The sequence below is a fragment of the Sander vitreus genome, chromosome 2 (genome assembly GCF_031162955.1).
Source record: "Sander vitreus isolate 19-12246 chromosome 2, sanVit1, whole genome shotgun sequence".
Lineage (NCBI taxonomy): Eukaryota > Metazoa > Chordata > Actinopteri > Perciformes > Percidae > Sander > Sander vitreus.
In genome coordinates, this window is record NC_135856.1 from 19,494,000 (window position 1) to 19,517,404 (window position 23,405).

General features: G+C 40.2%; 1 protein-coding gene across 3 annotated transcripts in view; it reads left to right on the top strand.

The window, feature by feature from the left end:
* The window catches only part of klhl5 (kelch-like family member 5), a 49,534-nt gene extending 28,294 nt beyond the window's left edge, over positions 1 to 21,240 (top strand). For all 3 annotated transcript variants that reach the window (XM_078259959.1, XM_078259952.1, XM_078259944.1), the window contains 11 exons: positions 4,714 to 4,850; positions 5,351 to 5,547; positions 7,004 to 7,216; positions 11,315 to 11,501; positions 12,058 to 12,282; positions 12,909 to 12,984; positions 13,465 to 13,551; positions 14,887 to 14,961; positions 15,294 to 15,431; positions 16,728 to 16,899; positions 18,723 to 21,240. In XM_078259959.1, the coding sequence (XP_078116085.1) occupies positions 4,714 to 4,850; positions 5,351 to 5,547; positions 7,004 to 7,216; positions 11,315 to 11,501; positions 12,058 to 12,282; positions 12,909 to 12,984; positions 13,465 to 13,551; positions 14,887 to 14,961; positions 15,294 to 15,431; positions 16,728 to 16,899; positions 18,723 to 18,779 (1,564 nt within the window). In that variant the 3' untranslated portion in view covers positions 18,780 to 21,240. The remainder of the gene's footprint in view (positions 1 to 4,713; positions 4,851 to 5,350; positions 5,548 to 7,003; positions 7,217 to 11,314; positions 11,502 to 12,057; positions 12,283 to 12,908; positions 12,985 to 13,464; positions 13,552 to 14,886; positions 14,962 to 15,293; positions 15,432 to 16,727; positions 16,900 to 18,722) is intronic.
* The last annotated feature ends 2,165 nt before the right edge of the window (positions 21,241 to 23,405 follow it).

The following is a 23,405-nucleotide window of genomic DNA, read 5'->3' on the forward strand; positions in this document are numbered from 1 at the left end:
GATTAATGTACCTACACAGACAAAAATCTTTCACACACACACACACACACACACACACACACACACACACAGACACACACACAGCAAAACCACAGTCATGCTCATAAAAGTCCCTTTTATTTTTGTAGTTTTTCTGTACCACACAGTCAATTGAGCCTCTGAATCATGCATCACACACACACACACACACACACACACACACACACACACACACACACACACACACACACACACGTGCCTGTCACGCACCTCATACCCCCCACTATGCTGCTTTGTCGCTGTTGCTCTCTGGGCATGTGGCCATGCAGCAGCAGGGTCCATCTGCACAAGGATGAGACAGAAGAGCGGTCCTCCACCAGCAAAAAGCCTCCTTTTCTCTCACTGAATTCCTCCTCTGCCTCATTTGATTTAGTTCTTCAGGCACAGATGGTGACAAACAACAGACCCTGCTGTATGAGAATCCTAATGGTGTATGTTGTGTGTTGGCATCTGAAGTTGTGTGTATGTGTTGAGTGTGTGTACAAGCAAAGGGGTAGGAGTAAGATGTTTGAAAGTGGGTGTTTTGTTTGCAATTGATTTATTGTATGTGTAGGATGAAAATGCTTTTCTGGGAACAAAACATACACTCTCTTTCTCTCCCTTTCGCTCTGTACTTTGCACTTTGAGTAAAACTCAAGCTTTATATGTACTATGTAAAAAGTAGAGCATAATTATATTGTGTGTCTCTGGGGCAGTGCTCTATACAAACACATTATCTTGCAAAGCTATTTTTGTACCCCCAAGTGGACACCTCTGTAAGAGTGCTACCTCAACTGATTTGAGTTAATATACCTTTAGTTCAGAAACTTCTGTGTACCGTTGTTGTAGATCAATAGCTATGCATCTGAGGCCAATTATGTGCATACAATGATTATTGATGGTTCATGCTCACAGTGATAATGCTAACATGTTGATGTTTAGCAAATATAATGTTTACCATGCTAACTATCTAAGTTTAGCATGTAAGCATGCTAACATTTGCTAATTAGCACTAAACCCAAAGTACAGCTGAGGTAGACGGGAATATCATTAGTTTAGCAGGTATTTGGTCATAAACCAAAGTCAATTTAATTTATTAGCCTAATATTAGAAATCACAAATTAAGGTGCTTTACAATCTGTACAGCACACGAGAGCCGCCCTTCCCCCCTTAAAACTAATTTAATGGGAAAAAATGCTACAAACCAAAGCAAAGCATTGGACAAACATTTTGATTTTGAAGTGATGACGTTAGTAGGAATTACTAAATTACCACAATTTATCCTGAGGGGGCATGGTAATCGATCCAATAGTTGTTCCAAGTGTGAAAACTTTGACCTACTGGTGGCAGTATAGCAAAAGTCAGGGTTTCACCAAAATCATTAGGAAACATCCTCCGGGGACCATGTATGTCTAAATATATTTCAATCTGGACCAAAGTGGTGGCTTCTACTTTACCTTCATTTTGTGTGGAGAAAAGTCATAATAGTTGAGTAAGTCTCTCCTCCCAGTCCTCCTGTTGTTTTTCCCTCTCTATTTTTCCACCACTGTGTCCTGCACCAAACAGCACAGTGTTCAGTTTCCACCTCACCATCCTTTCCTGAGTTCAATTCGTCTGTTTCCTGCTTTCTTTACTCTGGCATTTTGTCTTCTCTGTGCTCTTTCCATTACAGAGTGACACACTGCCTGCCATGTCTCTGTCTTCTGCAAGGTTCATTTGTGTGTAAATAACCCAGTACTGTACAGTAGCCTGTGTCGCTCACTGCAAGTCAGAAAGAGACCCACATGAAAAATTAAGTAGTAAAAATACTGTGTGTGTCAGAAAGCGAGAGAGATAAGAAAGAGATACCAGACTGGAATACTGGCAGAGCAACTTCCTGCTGACTATAGTGTATTTTGACATCTTTGTCTGTAAAAGACCCACACACACAACTCTTCTCTGCTTCAGGCTATCTGTCATGGTCCCAGTGTCACACTCAGTAATAAGATTACACACATGTGCATAACACACACGCACACACTCAGTACACACACATACACATCCAAGCCTGTTGACCATGAAGTCAAAAAACATTTTAACGTGAAATTCTGTTCACATAGCTGTCAAACAGAGCTCTAATGTGAACTCTATCGTGCCAATCAGCCATGTTTAGATCAGTAAGTAATAATGAACCCTGCAGTGATCTGGAGGACTACTTTTCATGTCATTTAGCATCCATTACACGGGAGCCACCTCATTTACAAAGACATCTCCAAGAGCAAAGAATGAAAAATACTACTCATAAAATATTAAATAACCACACGTTTTAAACTTCACAGGGACATGAAAGGGTAATGGAGTGTTGCGGTGGGGAATTAATTCACTTTTTTTGCAAACAACCTTAGGATAATTCCTTTCTGTCCTTTCTCTGGTTTGCTCTGCATAATGCCATATCTCTTTCAGATTCTCTCGCCTCTAAATTTTACATTGACCTTACATTAAGCATATTCCTCTCTCTTTCTTTCTCTCCTGCCCATGAGCTCAGCTGCTGTAATTGACACATGCAATGAATTGAATAATCTTTTCTCCGACTGCAGGGATTGGCATGTCTTTTATAGTGCAAGCCAGGACATTATCTGGCTGGGGTTGTGTCTTCTTTTATATTGTTTTCTGTGGGCGCTTCTGTGAATTCTGTGTAAAACAATAGTCATTTTCTTTCGTAATAACGAACCCTGTGTAAGTAAAGAGTTGAAAAATGTAGAGAATAGAAAGAATCTTTTACATGGGATAGTCAGGCAACAAAAATATCTATGGAAGGTTACAGCATTAAAATAAGGAAATAATGTAAGTGATATTACAGTACAGTACTGACATTCAGGCAGCATGTCCTTATGTTTATTTTTCGTATTCTTTTGGTGCCTATAGTAAAAAGTCTCATTTTGTTATAGAATCTTACTGTGTTAAGACAATAATTCTTTTCTTAATGTAAGAAAAGCTCCATGCCCTTTTGGCATCTGTGTGTACATTCTTCTTCCAACATCTTTTCCAGATGTTCCAGTTTAGTTTCACATAATTTAGAGATCTGCTAATGTGGAACTGGTTTCAAAGATACATAATCCTAAAAAAATAAATTAATTTTGGTCAGTCTCCTGTATGTCAGAAATTCTGAAAATGTATATCAGATATTAAAGTGTTAGTTCTTACTGTTACTGAGTGAAAAACATGCTCCACTGCAGTTTGACTAGTAAGCATTTAAACATCTGAGCTCTTTATTCTCAATATGTTCACTATGTACAAACATCTGGAGATGCCTTAGGCTTATGCCAGGCTGTTGTTTGTACAGTTGTGTTCCACCTCTAATAACATCTCTTCAGAGAGAGCAGTATACAATGATAGTGCCATTCGGAGAGGATTGATTTCAAGTGATTTAATGTTAAATGCAGTCAATGAGTGATAAAAAAAAAAAAAATGTGTGGAGTACATATGTGCAGGACTTCTTTCCATCTACAGTAATAATCATTTACAAACTGTTTTTATTAAGCATTCACGTGAGAGAGATAGAAGACAGTAATGATACATGCTTTACTTTGTTGTTCAACAGCCTTTATGTTAATCTGACTTTTTGTTGCTTTTTGTTGTTGTTTGATTGCCTTCGGGAATTTTACTTAAAAGCAATCAAGGTGCTTTATTCAGACATGAGACCGACATGTTAAATTGCCATCAAATTGACGTAAAGGGGTCTGGAAGTCTAAATCAAGCAATATAGAATAACAGATAATAACAATATGTATAAAAATCTTGTATGAATGATGAAAATGTCCGTATGTCTCCTCAAAGCATGGTGTGAAGCCTTAAAAATAACACAGACCTACGTCATTCTGGCCTCTGTTTGGTTTAACTTGGTTGTTGTAGTTCTTATTTTGGCTTGAATTTTGACACGTCTGCTATATTTTCCACCTCACAACACTCACGCTCCACCTCCTACTGTCCTGAAGAATCCCCCCACCCCTGTTGGTAGTGCAGACTTTCCACGCTTGCCACTTTCTACTCTTGGTCATAGTAGGAAATGCATATCTGTTGTGCCCTTAAGTTATGCAACTGTAGATTTTCCATAAACAAGGTACACTCGTCAATTCAGCTTCTGCTTATCAACAGATCTGCGAAGGGACACTTTAGACACCGTAGGTTCCATCGCCATACTTTATTCTTTTTCAGCAGACCACTTTTAAATCTGACACCTACAGGTCAGTAGGAAGAAGAGAACTACTATACGAAAATAGTTAGTTTTGTAAAGAATGGAAAAAGAACTTGAGAGAGAAGTTCAAACCCTGCTTTCTTTCTCCCCTCTACACAGCTGCCTATCACTGCATGAAGTAGCCATGAATGTTGATTGTCGGTTTCGTAAAGAGTTTGTTGGATGCAGTCCCCCAAATTATGACAGTGGAGAGGTGTGGGGGAGGGGGGTTCAGTCACTGTTTGACAAACACTTCAGTTGGAGCATACCGATGCCTTTAATGTGACTCGCATGTGTATCTACTCTGATATATTTACAGGATGATAATGCTGCGCATTGTTTGGCTGCGTCATCATTTCCAGGTCTCTTTGTTCTGTATCTTTTCCCTGTCAGTCCAGACTCAGCAAGGTCAAAGTACTCCGTTCCTCCATTACAGCTGTCCATCCTCTCTGACTGATGTCTGACACTCTCTCCACTCACAGACTTGTCCTCTCATCCGTGTCGGACTACTTTGCGGCCATGTTCACCAGTGATGTGAGGGAGGCCAAGCAGGACGAGGTGAAGATGGAAGGAGTGGACCCTGATGCATTGTCGGTACTTGTGCAGTATGCATACACAGGTAGGTACAGATACACTGATCGCCTATATTAGAAAAAGATCAGTACATACTGTCAGGCAAAAATCACATACCATGATGTTTTAGGAAATTACTTCAGAGACTTTTTAAAAATGAGACTATTTATTTTGTATCCATTTTCCAATTTTTGCACCTTCAGTAAGAACATATAGGCTTGGGGCTGAGTGCCACAGATGGGGTAGGAAGGTTGAAAAGTTTTGAGGTCAGCTTGAGCCTCGCTCCCTATGCTTCACTCCCGCTTTATGAGCTCTGTGACGCAGATAAGCCACACCCACCCCAGCCCGGCGGCCAATAAACTAACAGCTGGATTATGACGTGAGACTTTGTTATTGTTAGGAAAAAGGAAATTAACGATCCAGATTCCAATATGAGCACCATGTACTGTAGCATTCATGCACGTTAGCCTCAGCTGAAGTGATGGCTACTCTGTGTTAACACCACTGCATCAACTTGGGTCCCACAACACCCTTTTTGTCTTCCAGGTCGTCTCGAGTTGAGGGAGGACACCATTGAGTCTGTGCTGTCAGCCTCCTGCCTGCTGCAGTTGTCATCGGTGGTTCAGGCCTGCTGTTCGTTCCTCATGAAGCAACTGCACCCTTCCAACTGTCTGGGTATCCGCTCCTACGCCGATGCTCAAGGCTGCAATGACCTGCAGAGGGCCGCTCACGCCTATACCATGGTTGGTACACGCCCAGTTCATCTCTATACCTCCAGTGTTGTAGAGCCACCAAGGGAAAATTAATGAAACAACTGCTTTAGAAAATATGGGTCTGAAAATGATGATGTAGATTCAAGTAGATCACAGGTGATGTTTAGGTTTTAACTTTAATTAAGTAAGAACAATGAATAAGCTTCTTTCACCTCTCCCTTTCACAACTATCCCTCTCTACCTCTATGCAGTTTTCTACAGTCAGACTTTGGTCATTTTACAACCTTGACGTTATTCTTGGTAACAAATTGGTTCCTCATTCACAATGCGTTACACACCCTTATCGCCACAATGGCTGTTTTCAGCACAGGGTTGCTATGGTGACTGTGAAATAGCTTCTCCATCGAGTTATTATTTTTCTTTTCTTTTTCTCTCCTGTCTTAACGTGCCTTTTCTTCCATCCTGTCTCCCTCTGTGTCTGTCTCTGTCAGTGTCACTATTTCTCTCTTTTTGCCTTTCTATCTAAGTGGATTATTGTTAGATTTAAATCTGTTGTAATTATGTTGTAGAGGTGGCTTTATCTGGGTGTGACTGCCTGCGTCTGTAATTTACTCACACTTATTCACACACATACACCGCTCACAGGATTATTTCAGCCGATGTGTAAGAGCTATACAGTAGACTATGTAGAGAGAAAATCGTTTTCATTTTTTTATTTATTTAAAATGTTTTTTTATGTGGTAATCAGGTCACATTTAGCAATTTTTATAACCTTTTCTAATTCCCACAGATTATACTTGCCTCAAAATAAATAAATAGATAAATTAAAAAACACGAATGAGAATAGTTATGGCAGTCATAGTACAACAACAACAACAACAACAACAACTATTGTCATTACTTTTATTTTTGTCATAGTTCATTATTGGCATACAATTACAAAGCATAATGTGGACTAACACTGAGGATATGTTTGTATTCTGGCCTCTATATAAACTCGCTCCAATTTGATAATTCTCTGGTTCCAGCTTCCTTATTGTCTTTTGCTATAGTATTTAGTAACTATATCTCTTTAAAGTTGTGATGGACATTTGTGACTATTTTGTTACATTACAAAGACCAAACAATTAATTGGTTAATTTAGAAAATAATCAGAAGATTAGTAAATAATGAAAGCGATTGTTAGTTGCAGCCCTACTCTGTACGCCTCAAGCTACCTCCCCATTTTATAGCACTGTATTATTTCAACCTTTTCGTCCATCCTCCTCTGACCTTTCTCAAGCCCTCATTTCCTTCCTTTTCTTTTCTTCCCTTGATCCTTTTTCTCTCTCCACTCATATCTTCCTATTGTTTTTTTTCTCCTCTCATTACTTTTTTTCATCTACAATTCATTATTCATTCATTGTTACTTTTTTTTTGGATTAATCTGACTCTTTCCTTCTCTACTCTACTCTACTTATAACCATTTCATCTCCCTGTCCACCAGGAACACTTTTTAGAGGTGGTGGGAGGCCAGGAGTTCCTGTTGCTTCCTGTGGAGGAGATGGAGAAGCTGATCACGTCTGATGACGTCAACGTGCCAGATGAGGAAACCGTGGTAACCTCTTTGCTAACGTGGGTCCTTCATGACACAGACACGCGACAACATCACCTACCCTTGCTGCTGGCTCACATACGACTGCCACTGCTGCAGACACAGGTGAGAGCTGCAAAGGACATAACGTACTGTTGTACTGTGCTTATTTAAAGTGTCTAGAATCGGTATTTTTATAATAAAAATGACAATGTGAAAACAATATGAAAGGGGTCGCTCGTAATGATTAGTGGGAATGCTGATTCAGCAGCATTCCAACTACTGTTATTCTGTTCGGCCATTTTTAATATTCCGTATGTTTTTTGGCTCTCCGTAACTTCTGCATACGTTCAGCTATTAAAACCATTCATCTTTTAAAATGTTCAGCTTTCAGCTAATGATGGGACTTCTTCAACTTTTTTTCTACTATTTATACTTTTTTAAATATTAAGCTTTTTAACACTTTTGTTTAACATTGAAGTCAATGAGAGCGTGCTTCAAATCCTTCAAATCCTCTTCTGCTTCAAAATGTATCTCCTACATTCTTTCACCTACAGACATGATTCAAACTTTAAACTGTTCACAAAATATTCAGGTATTCGGGGTGTGCTCAGTGTTTTGATATCTTTTACAGTTTTTGTGAAAAAGCTGTTAGTATTCGTTTCAGGAAGTTTTATTTATTAAACAGAGTGTGTATTGCGTGAGCTAGAGTGGATGATGTCATCACCAGAGCACAGAGTCTTAAAAAAATTATCTTTGTCCCTTCTCTATAAATTGCTCTCACACTCACAATTTTTACTTGTCATACACAATTTATACATCAGTTATGTGATATGACTTATACTTTTGGCTCAGTGAGCTTCCAAATGACAAGAGTTCCACATATTCCTCCATTCGCTGCCCTGTTTAACATTCTCCACATTTCTGAGCGAAACGCAGAGCGAACCACTTTTTTAAATCGCTGATATGCCCACATTTCTAAGTTTATCAACATAAATTTTATATGCATACGTTCACAAAGGCCATGTGGTGGTCACGATTACATCATTTGACTGATACCCCTTATCGTTTTAGCAGTCTGAGCCTTTATTTGAGAGCTTGCTCTCAGTGTCTTTGAATAGCTACAGTGTGGCACAGGTGACAGTTTCAGCAGGTGACACGGTCGTTAACTGATTAAAGATGAAAGAGATCTCATCACAGACATCAAAGGGTGTTTTTAGACATACGTACTGGTCATACGTTACCATGACAACACTTTCACAGACAGTTGAATTGAATACTACTGGCAGTAATATGAACATTAGTCTATATCTTTTGCGTTCCACTTCTGTCTGTCTGTCTGTCTGTCTCTCTCTGTCTGTCTCTGTGTCTGTCTCTGTTTGTCTGTCTGTCTCTGTCTGTTTCTGTTTCTCCCTGTCTCTCTCTCTCTCTGTCTGTCTCTGTCTCTCTGTTTGTTTGTTTCTCTCTGTCTCGGTCTCTCTGTCTCTGTTTGTTTGTCTGTCTCTGTCTGTCTGTCTCTGTTTCTCCTTGTCTCTGTCTGTCAGTCTGTCTGTTTCTGTTTCTTCCTGTCTGTCTGTCTCTGTTTGTTTCTGTATCTGTCTGTCTGTGTTTGTCTGCCTGTCTCTGTTTGTTTCTGTCTCTGTCTGTCTGTGTTTGTCTGCCTGTCTCTGTCTGTCTATCTGTCTGTCTGTCTGTCTGTTTCTCTCTGTCACTGTCTGTCTGTCTGTCTGTCTGTTTCTGTTTCTCCCTGTCTCTGTCTCTCTCTGTCTGTCTCTCTCTCTCTGTTTGTTTGTTTCTCTCTGTCTCGGTCTCTCTGTCTCTGTTTGTTTGTCTGTCTCTGTTCTGGCTCCAGTCCGTCTCTATCTGTCTTTATCCTCTTTAGGCAATTAGAGGGACTATAATAATTACGTTAACTGTAGCTCACAACCATTACTCTGTCACGTGTGTGCTTGTGCTTGTTGTGTTTGTGTCTGTGTTTATTTGAGTGTGTGTGTATGTATATCCTCCTCTCTCTTCTTCCTAGTGTGTGCAGCAGAGGATCTTGACTGGTAATGTGGTGCTGAGAAGTTTAAATGCTAGGCAGAACTTCAGTTACTGCCTAGGGCATTAGATACACACACACACACACACACATGTTTTAAACCTTAATTAAGTGTGATATCTCTCTTAACTGCAGCAAAATTATCTGTTCTCTTCATCTACCTCATCAGTCATTTCCCTTACGATATATAAAGAAGCTCTTCCTGCAACTATACATCTCCCAGGTTTGCACTTGTGCGGTATAAAGTATGAACACCTCAGATATACGACTTTGCCCTGGTCAGCTGAAATCACAAGTAGCTGTAACATGTAATCAGACGAGAAGATGGATGGTAAAGCAGTAGAATAACACTACAGCAGAGAGAGCAGAAGCAAGACAGACATAGAGCTGAGCTAAACCTTTAACAGTATATTACCCCCCTCGCCACCACCACCACCACCATGCTAAATGGATAAATGAATGAATTCAGCAACCTCATGAGCTGTGATGTGCCAATAATACGACGTATAAACCTCACACAGACATCTGATCGATATTCATCAACCAATTAGTCAGCTGTTATCTAGGCCGCTGTGTGATTACTCATCAAGAGGATGTCAATGCACCAAATGAATACCTTTAATCCCTTCTCCCCATTAACACTGTCGCACACACAGACACATACACACTTGGTCTAATCTTCTCAGAGAAACATCTGTGGGCAGTAAATCAGACATTGTGCACCAAACAGAATGACAGGACAGTAAGTGTGTGTGGATCTCTTTAACAACAATGAACATTGATAAATCTGCTGATTACTTCCTCAATTAACCATTTGGTCTTAAAAATAGCAGGAAAATAATAAAAGAAACATACACATCACATTGGGCAGGTGTATGTGTATGTATGTGTGTGTGTGTGTGTGTGTGTGTGTCATAAGTTGACAAAGGCCATGCTGAAACAGAGAGGGGAGGACTACTTTCTCACTTCCCACTGCGAGGTAAAGAGAGGACAGAGAGGAGAAGGTGGGATGTCTGCAGGATTCAGTCTTATCTTGCCCTCCACATTCAATCCTTCACAGTGTGATGGATAAATAGCACAGGAGAGGACATGCACGGTTTTCTATCTCTGTCCTTCTTTATCACGCACACATACACACACACACACACACACTCACAAACGTCGAAAATAGGGTTCACCCTAATTTGTCCCTCTGTGATTGTGTGCAATGGAAGTGTGTGTTCACCCTGTCGTGTAAGCTGCTTATCCATTTACCATGCTTGCTTTACGCTCTCCACGTCTGGCTAGAAAAAAACATTTTATATTCAGTGAACAAATTGAATTATTTGGGCCGAATCTTTCTTTTTGTGGTGGTGGACAGCACAGAGGAAAAAGGGTGTAAAAAAACCCCAACAAATTTGGCATGTCTTTTTCCTCTTTTATCAAATGCTCTTTATTATACTTGTTCTCTGTGATTGAATCTTAGCAGCCATTTTTGAACATCCCCACCAACATACATATATGTGCAGGTAAAATCTGGCTCCTCTTGAACCTCTACATCTTTTAACACACACACATACGCAAGCACACACAAACACACATCTATCTAAATGTAAATCATGTAATTCTTGCCTTCTTGCCTTCGGGGGAAAACTTGCTTCACATCAGCCTGCCTCTCTCACAGGCAGTGATTTCCTGTGGAAGTATTTTAAGCTACAGACTGGTGGATTGAAGTGCTTCATGCTGCAGCCCCTGGCTGTCTTTATGTGTGTGTATGTGTGTGTGATCATAGATGAGGTTAGAGGGTACGGACTAGAGAGCTGATGAGATGTTGGGGACAGATTAGTCCTCTAGTGTGTCAGATGATCTGTGTGTGTGTGTGTGTGTGTGTGTGTGTGTGTGTGTGTGTGTGTGTGGCTGCACACTAATGGCTGCTGGTTTGATCTAATCTCTCAATCAATCAGAGAACAGGTTTTTTTCGATCCTTAGACCTCCACAATCAGTGATAACATTGTGACCCCCACATGCAGTATATAGCTACCCTGCATTCATTTGTTGATAGCTGTTGTCACATGTCCCTGTTTGTGTGTTCGTGTGTGTGTGTGTGTGTGTGTGTGTGTGTGTGTGTGTGTGTGTGTGTGTGTGTGTGTGTGTGTGTGTGTGTGTGTGTGTGTGTGTGTGTGTTTTTTATCATGTGTGTGTAGTTCTTGGCAGACTTGGAGTCCAACCCTCTGCTCCGGGACAGTATGGAGTGCCAGCGGCTGCTGATGGAAGGGATGAAGTATCAACTCTTGCCTCAGCGCCAGCCCCAGCTTCAGAGTCCCCGCACCCGGCCCCGCAAGGCAACTGTTGGGGCCATGTTCGCCGTAGGGGGCATGGACGCTACGAAAGGTAGAACAGGCACTTGCATGTAAACACAGACCAGACATTTTATAGACATTTTATTGATATATATATATATATATATAGGGAGCCAGCCCACAGGAGACAGTGTTGTTGAGAAGAAGACGATTTATTAAATGCCTTCAATATTCCAAGTATGATCAGTTTTGAATCTGGATTTTCAGTATATAAGAGAAGATGCTGAATATTTTGTTCCAAAGACATTGAGGTATATAGGGGTATGTTAAATTTAATAAAACAAAATTCACAGACATTTTCTCTTAATTCTTGCTTGATGGAATAACTATCCTTTGTCTTGTAATCATGAGAAGACTTGAGAAAATGTTATAATACAGAGCTCATTTATCCATGTGTGCTTGCAGGCTGTGTCTCTACACACAAATACACAGAGTCTACTGTTGGGAAGTAAATAAAAGTGGTATAGTCCTACCTTGAGCTGACGTCTCGAGAGTGGGTATTCTGGTCAGGTTCGTCAGAAGTGCAAAATTAGAGCACATCGACGGCTGCAGTTTTATTTGACATGTTTTTCTGTTGTTCCCTCCAGGTGCTACCAGTATCGAGCAATACTGTCTGCGTCGGGACACGTGGAGGCAGGTAGCCACCATGAGTGGACGGAGACTACAGTTTGGTGTAGCTGTCCTTGATGGCCGTCTCTATGTGGTGGGCGGCCGAGATGGACTCAAGACCCTAAACACTGTGGAGTGTTACAACCCGCACAGCAAGTCCTGGAGCGTCATGCCTCCCATGTCCACCCACAGGCATGGCTTAGGTGAGCCGCATGTTTGAACAGAAATTTGACATACAAGTACATTTAAAGCCAAAAAGGGCTTGAAAAGGTCTATTGGGCGAGCCTTTTAAAGAGGAAGGATTATGTTGTTGTTATTTGAATTTTGAGTATGGCGATCCTTGATCTTTGCTAAAAAAAGTTGTCATTTCACTTCTAACAAAGTGAGGTCAAAGGTCAGTTTCAGCTACACAGCAGCACCTCAACAGTAAGTGATTTAGTGTCATGCTCAAGAGCACTTCAACAGACTGAACCTGTGTATTTGTCTCCCCACTCACTGTGCAAGCCTACTATTACAATGACAACATTTGATAAGGCGTGATGTGCTGGTGCTTCATTGTTAAAAAAAAAATTAGTGCATGTGTGTGAAGAGAGATGGGAATTAAAACACACATCTGGCACCACAGATGCTCTGGCAGATAAATCCCTTGAGTATGGAGGTGTCAACATGCTGCTAACTCTGCACGCCTGATGTCCAGGGTGTTATTGCACACACAATGAAAAACTCACACTCTCGCCCTAAATGTATGTGGTTTTATGAGCTTGTCCGAGGTGATAGTGTTTTGGTAAGTTGCCATGATTAATCATGCACATGTGGATGTGTATCACAGGCGTAGCTGTCCTAGAGGGGCCCATGTACGCAGTAGGAGGACATGATGGCTGGAGCTACCTCAGCACAGTGGAAAGGTAAGATACTTCACACTGCTGTTTTATTCTGTCATTTGCTCTGCTTAAAAGATCAGTTCATTCATATAACAAAAAAAAAAAAAATATATATATATATATATATATATATATATATATATATATATATATATGTACATATACATATACATTTTACATCTTACATCTTGTGGTATCTAGCCATGCAGATCATTTTGGTTTTATTTAACCAGGTTTTGAGATATTCCCATCTCCATCCTAATACAACGAGCTGACAGTTTCATGACATGGGGATGAAAATAGTTCAGATAAAATCTGTTGACAGCAGTTTTTGTGGGTGACCTAGAGTAACATGGATCTGTTTTTGGAAACAGGTGTTGTTGCTGAAAGATGCAGTGATGGGAAATCACAATCTCTTAACTGCACTGTATATTTCATTAGTTGTTGGAACAGCCATATTTATTATGTGCAGGACTGAGAAGATGTTTACATAATTCTTATTAGGTGGGACCCCCAAGCTCGCCAGTGGAGCTTTGTTGCAAGTATGGCTACACCAAGAAGCACAGTGGGAGTAGCTGTACTCAATGGCAAGTAAGTAAATCAACTCGCATATTGCTTCACACATCTACATTTATCCAAGTTAAAGATTCAATAATAGCGCATGCACTGTAACACTGAACATGCTTTTAGTTGTTTGTTTGTTGACATCTTGCTCTTGTTCTTATGGGCGCTGTATGCACTTATTGCAAAACGCTTTTTGCATCAGTCCAATTGATGTAATTTAATAAATTGTTGACATTTTTAGTAGAAATTACACACACATTGCCTACTGTACTTGTTCAATAGAGAGAGTGTCATTTATATTGTATAACTGTACCCATACTGCACCACCCCACCTCATTATAGTACATAGCCACTGTATGCCATACTGTAGAAATAGTCAATTAATAAGCAAAATTTCTCGCTCGTGGTTTGAAGAGAAGAGACCAATGAAGAACATTTTTCAACGGCTTGAAACCAAACCGTTTTGATCCTGCAGAAAGCAGCTGAGCAAATATGACTTTGTCTTGTGAGAGCATTCTTAGAGCATCACACGACAAACACACTCTGCTTGTTTGAAAGATGAAGGTAACAGAGGTAAGATTACATTACTGTAAATGCTGTGCTTTCCTGCACAACACACTGTAGCATGAAACAGTAATGAAAAAGGTGACAATACTCACAGTCACTGGTGCACAAATGCACATAAGAGTGGGATTAATAGTGGGATTTATACGAAATTGAATCTGGGGCAACCTTAATACTTGCCCCAGAGTTCTCCTGCAGCAAACAGTAGAAGTTATACTTGTAATATTGCACCCATGTTTTTATTATTCAGCGCCTCATAGAGACGCTACATTGTGTGTGTGTGTGTGTGTGTGTGTGTGTGTGTGTGTGTGTGTGTGTGTGTGTGTGTGTGTGTGTGTGTGTGTGTGTGTGTGTAAAGCTATCTGCATTTGTAACTGCATGCATGTGTTGTTTATTCTCTGGGCTCTTTGCCTGATGGAGCTCATTAGTTGCTTGACTGGTTCTGATGCACTTCTTTCCTCCCAACTCCACATCCATGGACACACACACACACACACACACACACACACACAGATTGATCTGGGTTGTGATGCCCACCAAGAGTGTTATTATTATTGATTTTGCTCACCTCACTTCATCCCCAAATCCTGCAAAACACACACACACACACACACACACACACACACACACACACACACACACACACACACACACACAAATACACCCTTGAACCATGTGTGTCAGCATCACGAAGTTGAAAAGAGACTTCCAGAGTCCAGAAATGTGTTGTGTTGTGTTTTGTGTGGCAGGTGTTTTGTGTGTGTCCAGAGGGGTAACACCATCTTCTGTCTTCCCCAGGCTATATGCAGTAGGAGGACGTGACGGCTCATCCTGCCTGCGTTCAGTGGAGTGTTTTGACCCCCACACCAACAGGTCAGAGACACGGGACAGAATTAATTACCTGCTTCTGCTTTATTTCCTGTCTGCTACTTTCTAGTAAAGCGCCTCTGTGCTTTTAAGGTTATTATCCACAGGTCAGAGGAGATAGCTAACTCTCTAAGGATGTTAGAGTAGACCAAATATAAACAACTTCTGTTTATGAAGTACTGCACATTCATTATGGTCTTCACTGGAAGGGCTGAGACAAAGTTCTTATTGGTCCCCTGAAAATAAGCTCCTATTTACAGCACATTTTTCTATATTCCTCACTGCTGGAGGAAACTCTTTCTCTTTTTCTTCCTGATGTTTACAACCTCCATCTACAGGTGGAATGGTTGTGCTCCTATGGCTAAAAGGCGTGGAGGTGTGGGTGTGGCCACATGGCATGGCTTCCTGTACGCCATCGGAGGTCATGATGCTCCGGCCTCATCCCTTGCATCTCGGCTAAGTGACTGTGTGGAGAGGTGAGTCTATATGAACTGTGTGTGTGTGTGTGTGTGTGTGAAATGTATTATCAGTGCACAATTTAATTTACTGTGTTTATGTGATTTGTGTTGTATTTGAAATGTCTTTTGGGTGATGACTATATATAAAATTTGATTAATTAGATTGTAGTGTGTTTCAAATTATTGTTTATAGAAAAATGAGAACGTCCCAGTGAAAGTTGGCACAGTCTTTGTGATGCTTTCAGACCTGTAGGCGGTGGTACCAGCAAATGCTGCCATTTGCCACAGTGTCATTGTTGATATTATCGCTGGGGGGTGCCAAAGTCTGATTTTGTTTTTATTCTACACATAGTGGTTTGATTGATTAGCTTAGCATAGTATAAAGACTGAAAGCGGGAAACAGCTAGTCTGGTTCTGTCCAAATTTCAAAAATACTGACTCAAATAGCTGGATCTGGTACAGGTGACAATGGGTCCGATCTATTCAATTCAATTTAATTCTATGTTTATATTCTATATAAATTATATACTGGAATTATAATTCCTGTTTTAAGTTGTTGACCAATGTGTTGCTGCATTTAAACAGTTTACACTTGAATTGTAATTCCTGTTCATTTTTAAGATTTTTTACTAAGTTGCTGGTGCGCGATTTATTATTTTAACAATATATATATTGTTGTTATATATATATATATATATATATATATATATATATAACAATTCAGGATATTTATATCAATGTATTTATTTGTTACATTTTGTTTTACAAAGTGAGCAAAGAAATGTTGCCTTACACATACTGTAGAAGAAATATCTCACAGCAGTATCAATACCTGGACTGAAAAAGTCGGCTCGGTGCATCCCTAATTTTAATATAGCTCTCTGTACAGGCACAACGGTATCATACCTAGCAACCCCACAGTGATGACAAGACTGCAGGAAATTAAAGAAATGTGATACAATATTGTTACCTAATGAGTTTTAGTGGTGCTGGTAGTGTGTTTTTAATGAGCTAGGCTAGCTGCCCCCCCCCCCCCAGTTCGCCTCCTGGCTCCAGCTCTCTACTGAATGCACAGACATGAGATTGATATCAGTCTTCTCATCTAACTCTTGGAAAAGAGGAGAAAGAAGTGTATATCCCAAAATGTTGAACTGTCTCTAATAAAATAGACTTATGTTAATGTAATTTCTCACTTTGTATGTTGTGTGTGTGTGTGTGTGTGTGTGTGTGTGTGTGTGTGTGTGTGTGTGTGTGTGTGTGTGTGTGTGTGTGTGTGTGTGTGTGTGTGTGTGTGTGTGTGTGGTGTCTGTTCAGGTATGACCCTCAGACAGATGTGTGGACAGCAGTTGCCCCCATGAGCATCAGCCGAGATGCCGTTGGTGTTTGTCTCCTTGGTGACCGCCTCTACGCTGTGGGCGGTTATAACGGGCAGGTGTATCTCAATGCTGTAGAAGCCTACGACCCTCAGACAAACGAGTGGACACAGGTACACACAAATGCAACACACACAGACACACACACACACACACACACATGCAGTTTATGTTTGGAAGGAAAGAGTCTGTACAATTTAATAGGCTAGTAAACACATAGCAGCAGCAGATTCATATGTATCCACTTGCTCGTATTTACATAGACACATTGAATGTTGTTCAGTAAAAACAAGTAATAAATCATGATGTACACCAATAAAGTTGTTATATAAACACACACAGTCACAGTTTGACCTTCTTCAAGCTCCTCTCCCATATATCTTGGCGTGTTTTTTGTTGTTATGTAAATGTATGTTTTCCTCGTTCTAATATTGTCCTTGCCACCGCAGCAGTAAGGAAAAGAGGGGACTATTTTTAACGAGCTCACTCAGCACAAGCCTGTCACACTTCAGTTTATACCTTATCTCCTCCAGAGGATTTCCAACCAAAGCTGCTAGAAAGCTGCAATTTTGGAGACACGCACCATGCTGAGAAGATGAGGGGTGCAGATGGGCGGATACAGAATACAGAGAACGTTCAAACTGACACAGAGGAATGAGGACAAACTGAGATGTGAGGGGACATGTTGAGACCGTTAAATGATGTCCCTAACAGGACTAGACAACCACAACAGACACAAAGCTCCCCTTAGAGCCAAAGGAGTATCGTCACTCCCCACTCCATTTCTTGCAGGGAGTGATGCGGTCAGAGCATGACTGTAGATGCCAAATATAGGTGTTGTACATATCCTACATCACATTATAATCCATTTCCTTCAGTTGGCTAAGTTTCAAAATTCATTCTTGACCTTGGAAACAACAGATGGAAAACATTCTTACCTCAAGGTCCATTTAGTAGTTGTTGTGGAGCTTCCCATCATATCTCATGATCTTCATCAGCAGGAGTTGGCCAGTGGTCACGGAAATGTAGATGTTCAAATTTTAATTTTATCTGAGCACTTTAAACCTTCAATAACTACATTTTTAGCCCCTTGGGGGTAGCGCAAACAAGCTGGGGACACAACACTGATATATTATCACCTTTTAAGTTCATATGGTGAACTTGTTAGTAAACAGTTGCCTATTTAAACATCAGTTAGACATGGATCAACATCAGCATTCATTTGGAGTTGTGTTTCTGGCCCCCTGATGAATGTAAGTCTAGTATTAACTCTCTATTAGCTTTGTTTTTGGTCTCCACCAACTCTTGAGGGAAATATCAGGTTATGCTAAATGCTCAACTATGTTCACCAGCTAGTCACTAACTGTGTCTGCCTGCTGTTTGGTGCAGAGCACGTAGTGTACAGTGTTTTTTTTTTTTTAGCTTTTTTCACTGAAAACAGCTGCCTGCTGCGTCTGAAAACTACGCTAATAGAGTGGTGAGAGTGACCCAAAACAGTAAAGTTGCGGGATGGAAAACTATGTGCTGAAACTCGCTATAAAGCTACGTTAAGGTGAAGGAAGCTGCAGAGTCTGGTGATAATTCTCTGTTGATCACTTCGAGCAACCTTTTAAACATTATACATGGTAATTTGAGCCATTGTTATTATAAAATATTGATTATAGCCCCTTTAAGGACTTCTCATCCATGTTGGCTTAAAGTTAGTTTTCAAGGTTGGTGAATGTATTGACTGCATCCAATAGGTTTACAAAAGATGCTGTAATCTAATAGAATTTTGTCAACCCCAAACAGAAGCATGCCAACTTTTTACCTCAACTTAAAACATGAAAATTACATGATTTGAGGGGACTACACTGATTTATAGCTCTCCACAAATCCATTGCTGCACCTTTTTAGTATCCAGCTGTTGACTGTGATTCTTTTTCTTGCTTTCCAGGTAGCACCTCTGTGTCTGGGCAGGGCAGGAGCATGTGTGGTGGCCGTCAGACTGTGAAAACTCAAACACCAACATCAGAAATGGTGGACTGTGCATGATGTAGCTCAGATGCTCTGTGTTACCGTTGACTGGTCACTGAAGTTACACCAAGAAACCCATCTGCCTGCCAGCATGTGACCAACAACGGGAAGTGCGAGACTGATTACTAAACACACTTGGGGTTTTACACTTTGGCAAAGTCAGATTTAACTCTCCTGAACGACCGATCATGTGTCAGGTTTCTGATAAAGTTTTCATATATGAACATCCTGATAACTTCTCCCACAGTAGTGAAACGACACTGACATAATGAAGAGGAATCTGCAGTGTTTATCAATGCATGATAGAACACCTTTATCACAGCTTCTTTTTTTTGGCTATTATTTTGTTCCTGTAGACAAGGTGGGACAGACACACACACACACACACACACCTGGTTGCTTTCAGCTTCTATTTCTGCTTTCAGAAAGGAGAGAGAGACACAGAGAGAGAGATTGTTAAGAGTGTTGAGGTGCCTCATCATGTTAAGCTCTTGGTGCTCCAAACAATATCTGATAGTGTGTATTCATGCTATTTTAATATATGCCCTATTATTTTATGCTGCAGTTGGCGAGTTGCTCTCCTCTTTCTTTCCCTTTCTTGCCCACTGACAGATGAAAGAAATAATTTTGACAGCACAACCTGAACAGCCATACTATAAGAAACTGTGCCACCCTTTATTCTTTTCAGTCAACAACACATCATCATGCTTTTATCTAATGTTTCTGTGTATGTCTTCTATATTGCATCAGCTCACATCTGAAGCATACAGTATACTGTTATGTGTAATTTATTGTAGCTTTTTTCAAGCTACAGTGACAAATTATCCGACTGTTTTATTCTGCCTTTTTTTTAGTTTTTTACCTTTTTCATTTTGCAATTCTTCAAATAATTGTAGTTATTAAGTGCTGCTATTAGGTTTATAACCAGAGTAATAATAATAACAGTAACTGTGGCTCTTTGTTGATCCATGTAGGGAAATTTTGTTTCCCAATTTCCCACAGAGCACATGGTCAGCTATTTACAGGCTTGGTTTTATACAGGGTCAGTTGAGCTTTTCTGTCCTACCTCCCTTTTCTCCACTGTAGATGTTTTGTGTGTGTGTGTGTGTGTGTGTGTGTGTGTGTGTGTGTGTGTGTACATGTGTTGAGAGATTGCAAGTAGTATATTTTTATCTCAAATGAAAATCTTTCCCCTTCCCCTCTCCACATCTTCAATTCCCTGCTGCTTTCTCTTCACCCCCATTTTCCCATTTCATCACTACACACACACACGCACCACTATGTTTTAGAGCAGAATTGGATACTCAGACAAAATGAACAACAGACCATATAATGAGACCATGAATTTAATAACGTTGATTCAGCCAGTGCCGACGTTTCGTTTGATGTTGAGTTCAAAGCGTTATTAGATTTGATGCCGCTGCAGACAAAGTATGAGACATTAGTGGACAATGAATCCTGTGATACAACCTCATGTGTTCATATTTGTATACTTGTTTCAGTAAACTTACATGTCAAGAAACCTCAAGAATACAAAAAAGCTGACTGCAGGTTCAATACTGATATGCCAAGATGATTTTATGCTGCCTACCTAATTGTGTATTTCTCAATTGTGTGTGTGTGTGTGTGTGTGTGTGTGTGTGTACAGAAAGCAAACTCCCGATAGTGAGAGGCAAAGCAGGCATCCTGTCTGAACTGACAGAACTAGAGCTAATGTAGCCCCCAGGATACACACACACACACACACACACACACACACACACACACACACACACACACACACACATATACACTTGTTGTACAAGACACTTAACCACACAGCTAAAAGCCAAGTGCCCCAGGAGCCAGTAAAGATTGAAAAGCCTGCCAGATTTGCCGGCATGACATCTAAAAAGCAGAGACGGTGCAGGCTAGCGATTCCCCACAGCTGAGCCAATGTTTATTCAAGCTTAATGCACTGCTGCACTATTCTATTTTCTTCCCCTACAAACCTGCCCACTGTTTATTCAGAGAGCAATTCTCTTTAGATCAGAGCAGACGTAGTGTGTCATCTCCGCTGTGTAGAGGTAGTCAGAGTTTAATTTCAGTCAGAGGTTAAAAATAAAGACAGACATTCCAAGTCAAACTATGTATCTTGTGTATATTATGTACATAAATATCTATAAAATCTTCATGTAGTCTTATTGCATTTTGCTGTATATTATACAGTGCCCTCTAAATCTACCATGTGTTATTGTGCATTTCCTTTTGTACCATGAATTAAAAATAAAGAAGAGGTGTAATAAAATGATGGTTGGTGAGAAATGGTACAGCTGCTCATCTCCTCTTTTTGTACCAGAATATTACACCTCCTCTTTACAATATGATGTATGTCAATATATGCTGCTGTAATATTCTGTTATTGGTCTTTTATACATTAAAGTCAAGATGTGATTTAACACTTGTTTCTGGGGTTAATTCCTTGGTAAAATCTGTTATACAATAACAACTACATCATTTTTATGGTACAGGTGTTTTTGCAGTTTCCATTTGTCAAAAAAGCACTATAAATACCATTATGGTGTAAATGTGTATGTTTATATGTGACTCTTCTCTCTAACAGCATCCCCATCAGCAGGTGTTTTCTGCTCTGAATTAATTTTTGGGCCTGGAGGTTAATATGAATCACTAATATGAAAGTGTAGATGTTCTAACCTAAAAGCTGCAGCCTGAACCAGAGACACAGCAGGAGATTTAAACATTCACAGAGTGGAACATATGAGGAAGAGGAATACTCACGATTTACAGATATTTTAACCCCGAGACAGCAGCCAGTAGCCAACTGATTCACTCTGTTATTTATTGCAGGGGAAGCTTTTAAATCTAGCCAGCTCTGACAAATGGCTCCCGGTGGCGCTGAGAAATTACCTTGTATAATGACCAGCTCTAACAAACGCCAGTGACCTTGTCTTGCCGCCGTAAGATAACCTGAGTCCATTCTGCCTGACAGGAACGAGAAAGAGACTGAAAGTGCCGGACTGTCTTACTCCATATGTTCCACATCCAAATGTTGAGGTAACCTGCAAACAGTTCAGACATGCCACTGCACACCTGTCACTGCTGTACACAGGTGTACACATCTGCATTTACAAGGAAGCTAAATTACCCAACTGGCCCCTCAGTGAACCATTACAAACATGTGCTGTGAAGCCAAACATTGTTCAAACCCACACAGTTATATATTAAATCCTAGTGGAGATCCAAAATTTCCAAAAATAACAAAACTATCAGGCTGAATTTGAGGAAATATGTATACAATGATAAACAAAAGTTCAATTTGATATATGCCCAACATGAAACAGGCTTCTAGCCATTTCTCAAAGTCCTGGAGCCTTCTTTGGTAGGATTGGTCCTTCTAAGAGCCAATCTATAGGAAACTTCCCACAATATCTCAGGACATTTAATGCACCCTCACTGCCCAGAAGCCATCAATCCCCACCCAAGTCTCGGTCATGGTTACACCAATATTCTGAAGTGTTCATAGGTTGTAGAGCTTTTTATTGTGAAGGGTAGAGCAGAAGTGTTTAATTCTGACGTGTTGCCATTGACTATGTAATGTTATTCGAATAGGCTATAAAAGAGAAGAGATGCAGTGCCATCTTGGTTCGGAAGTAGTTTTTTTAAAATGGCCATTAATCCAGCGATCTCTAAACAGCTGTCGGATCAAAACATAAGGTCGTCATGCAACGTTACGGATCATATCCTCGTTAGCAGCAACGAGCGGTTTTACCACGGATCATGTGTATTAGGCTATCCGAATCTTCCTCCCTTCCACATTAACCTACCCAAACCTCCAGTGTGACCTCACCCCCCGCCCATGGTCAGGACAACTGCCATTTGCAAGCATGTTTGTGTTGCTCTGTGTTCTGGTTCTGCAGTATTGTGATAACTTTGACTTACAACAAATGCCTGACATTTTCTTTTTAATTCATGCAGCAATAATTAATCAAAATAGGTACAGTACAGAACTTTGAGAAATTCACCAAAGTACACATGTGGCACATTGACTTTTTGTTTTATTAGTGAAGCATGAAAGTATAGATTCTGCTGATTCCCTTGTATCCTGCTAAATGAGATTGTCCTGCAGTAATATCCAGCAGTCCAATGGGAATAAACCAGCCCATATCAGAAGAGGAGTTATGTACTGCAGTACTGCCATATTCTACAAAATCTAGTCCTGCAAGACAGTGAGTGAATGCTTCAGTAGGATTTTATAATACCTTCACAATACCTGTATAAACCCTACAGGACTCCTTCACAACTGAATCACAGGCCTCTTCTTAAGGAGCAGCTTAATTAACTGCAAAAAAACACCATTAGAACCCTAACCCTAAAACGTGATGTTTAACCTCAACACATTGAATTTGATTACACTAAATCACAGACTGTTCATGATTCATTGTAGGACTACAAGACAAAGAGCATTATATAGTTTATATTTATTCTTTTGCTACTGGATTGTATAATACTTCAATTTAAATCGCAAAAGCATTAAGTCACTCTACTCAATGTTTATTGTCTCACTGGCAAAAAAAACATTTCTCAACTATATATATATATATAT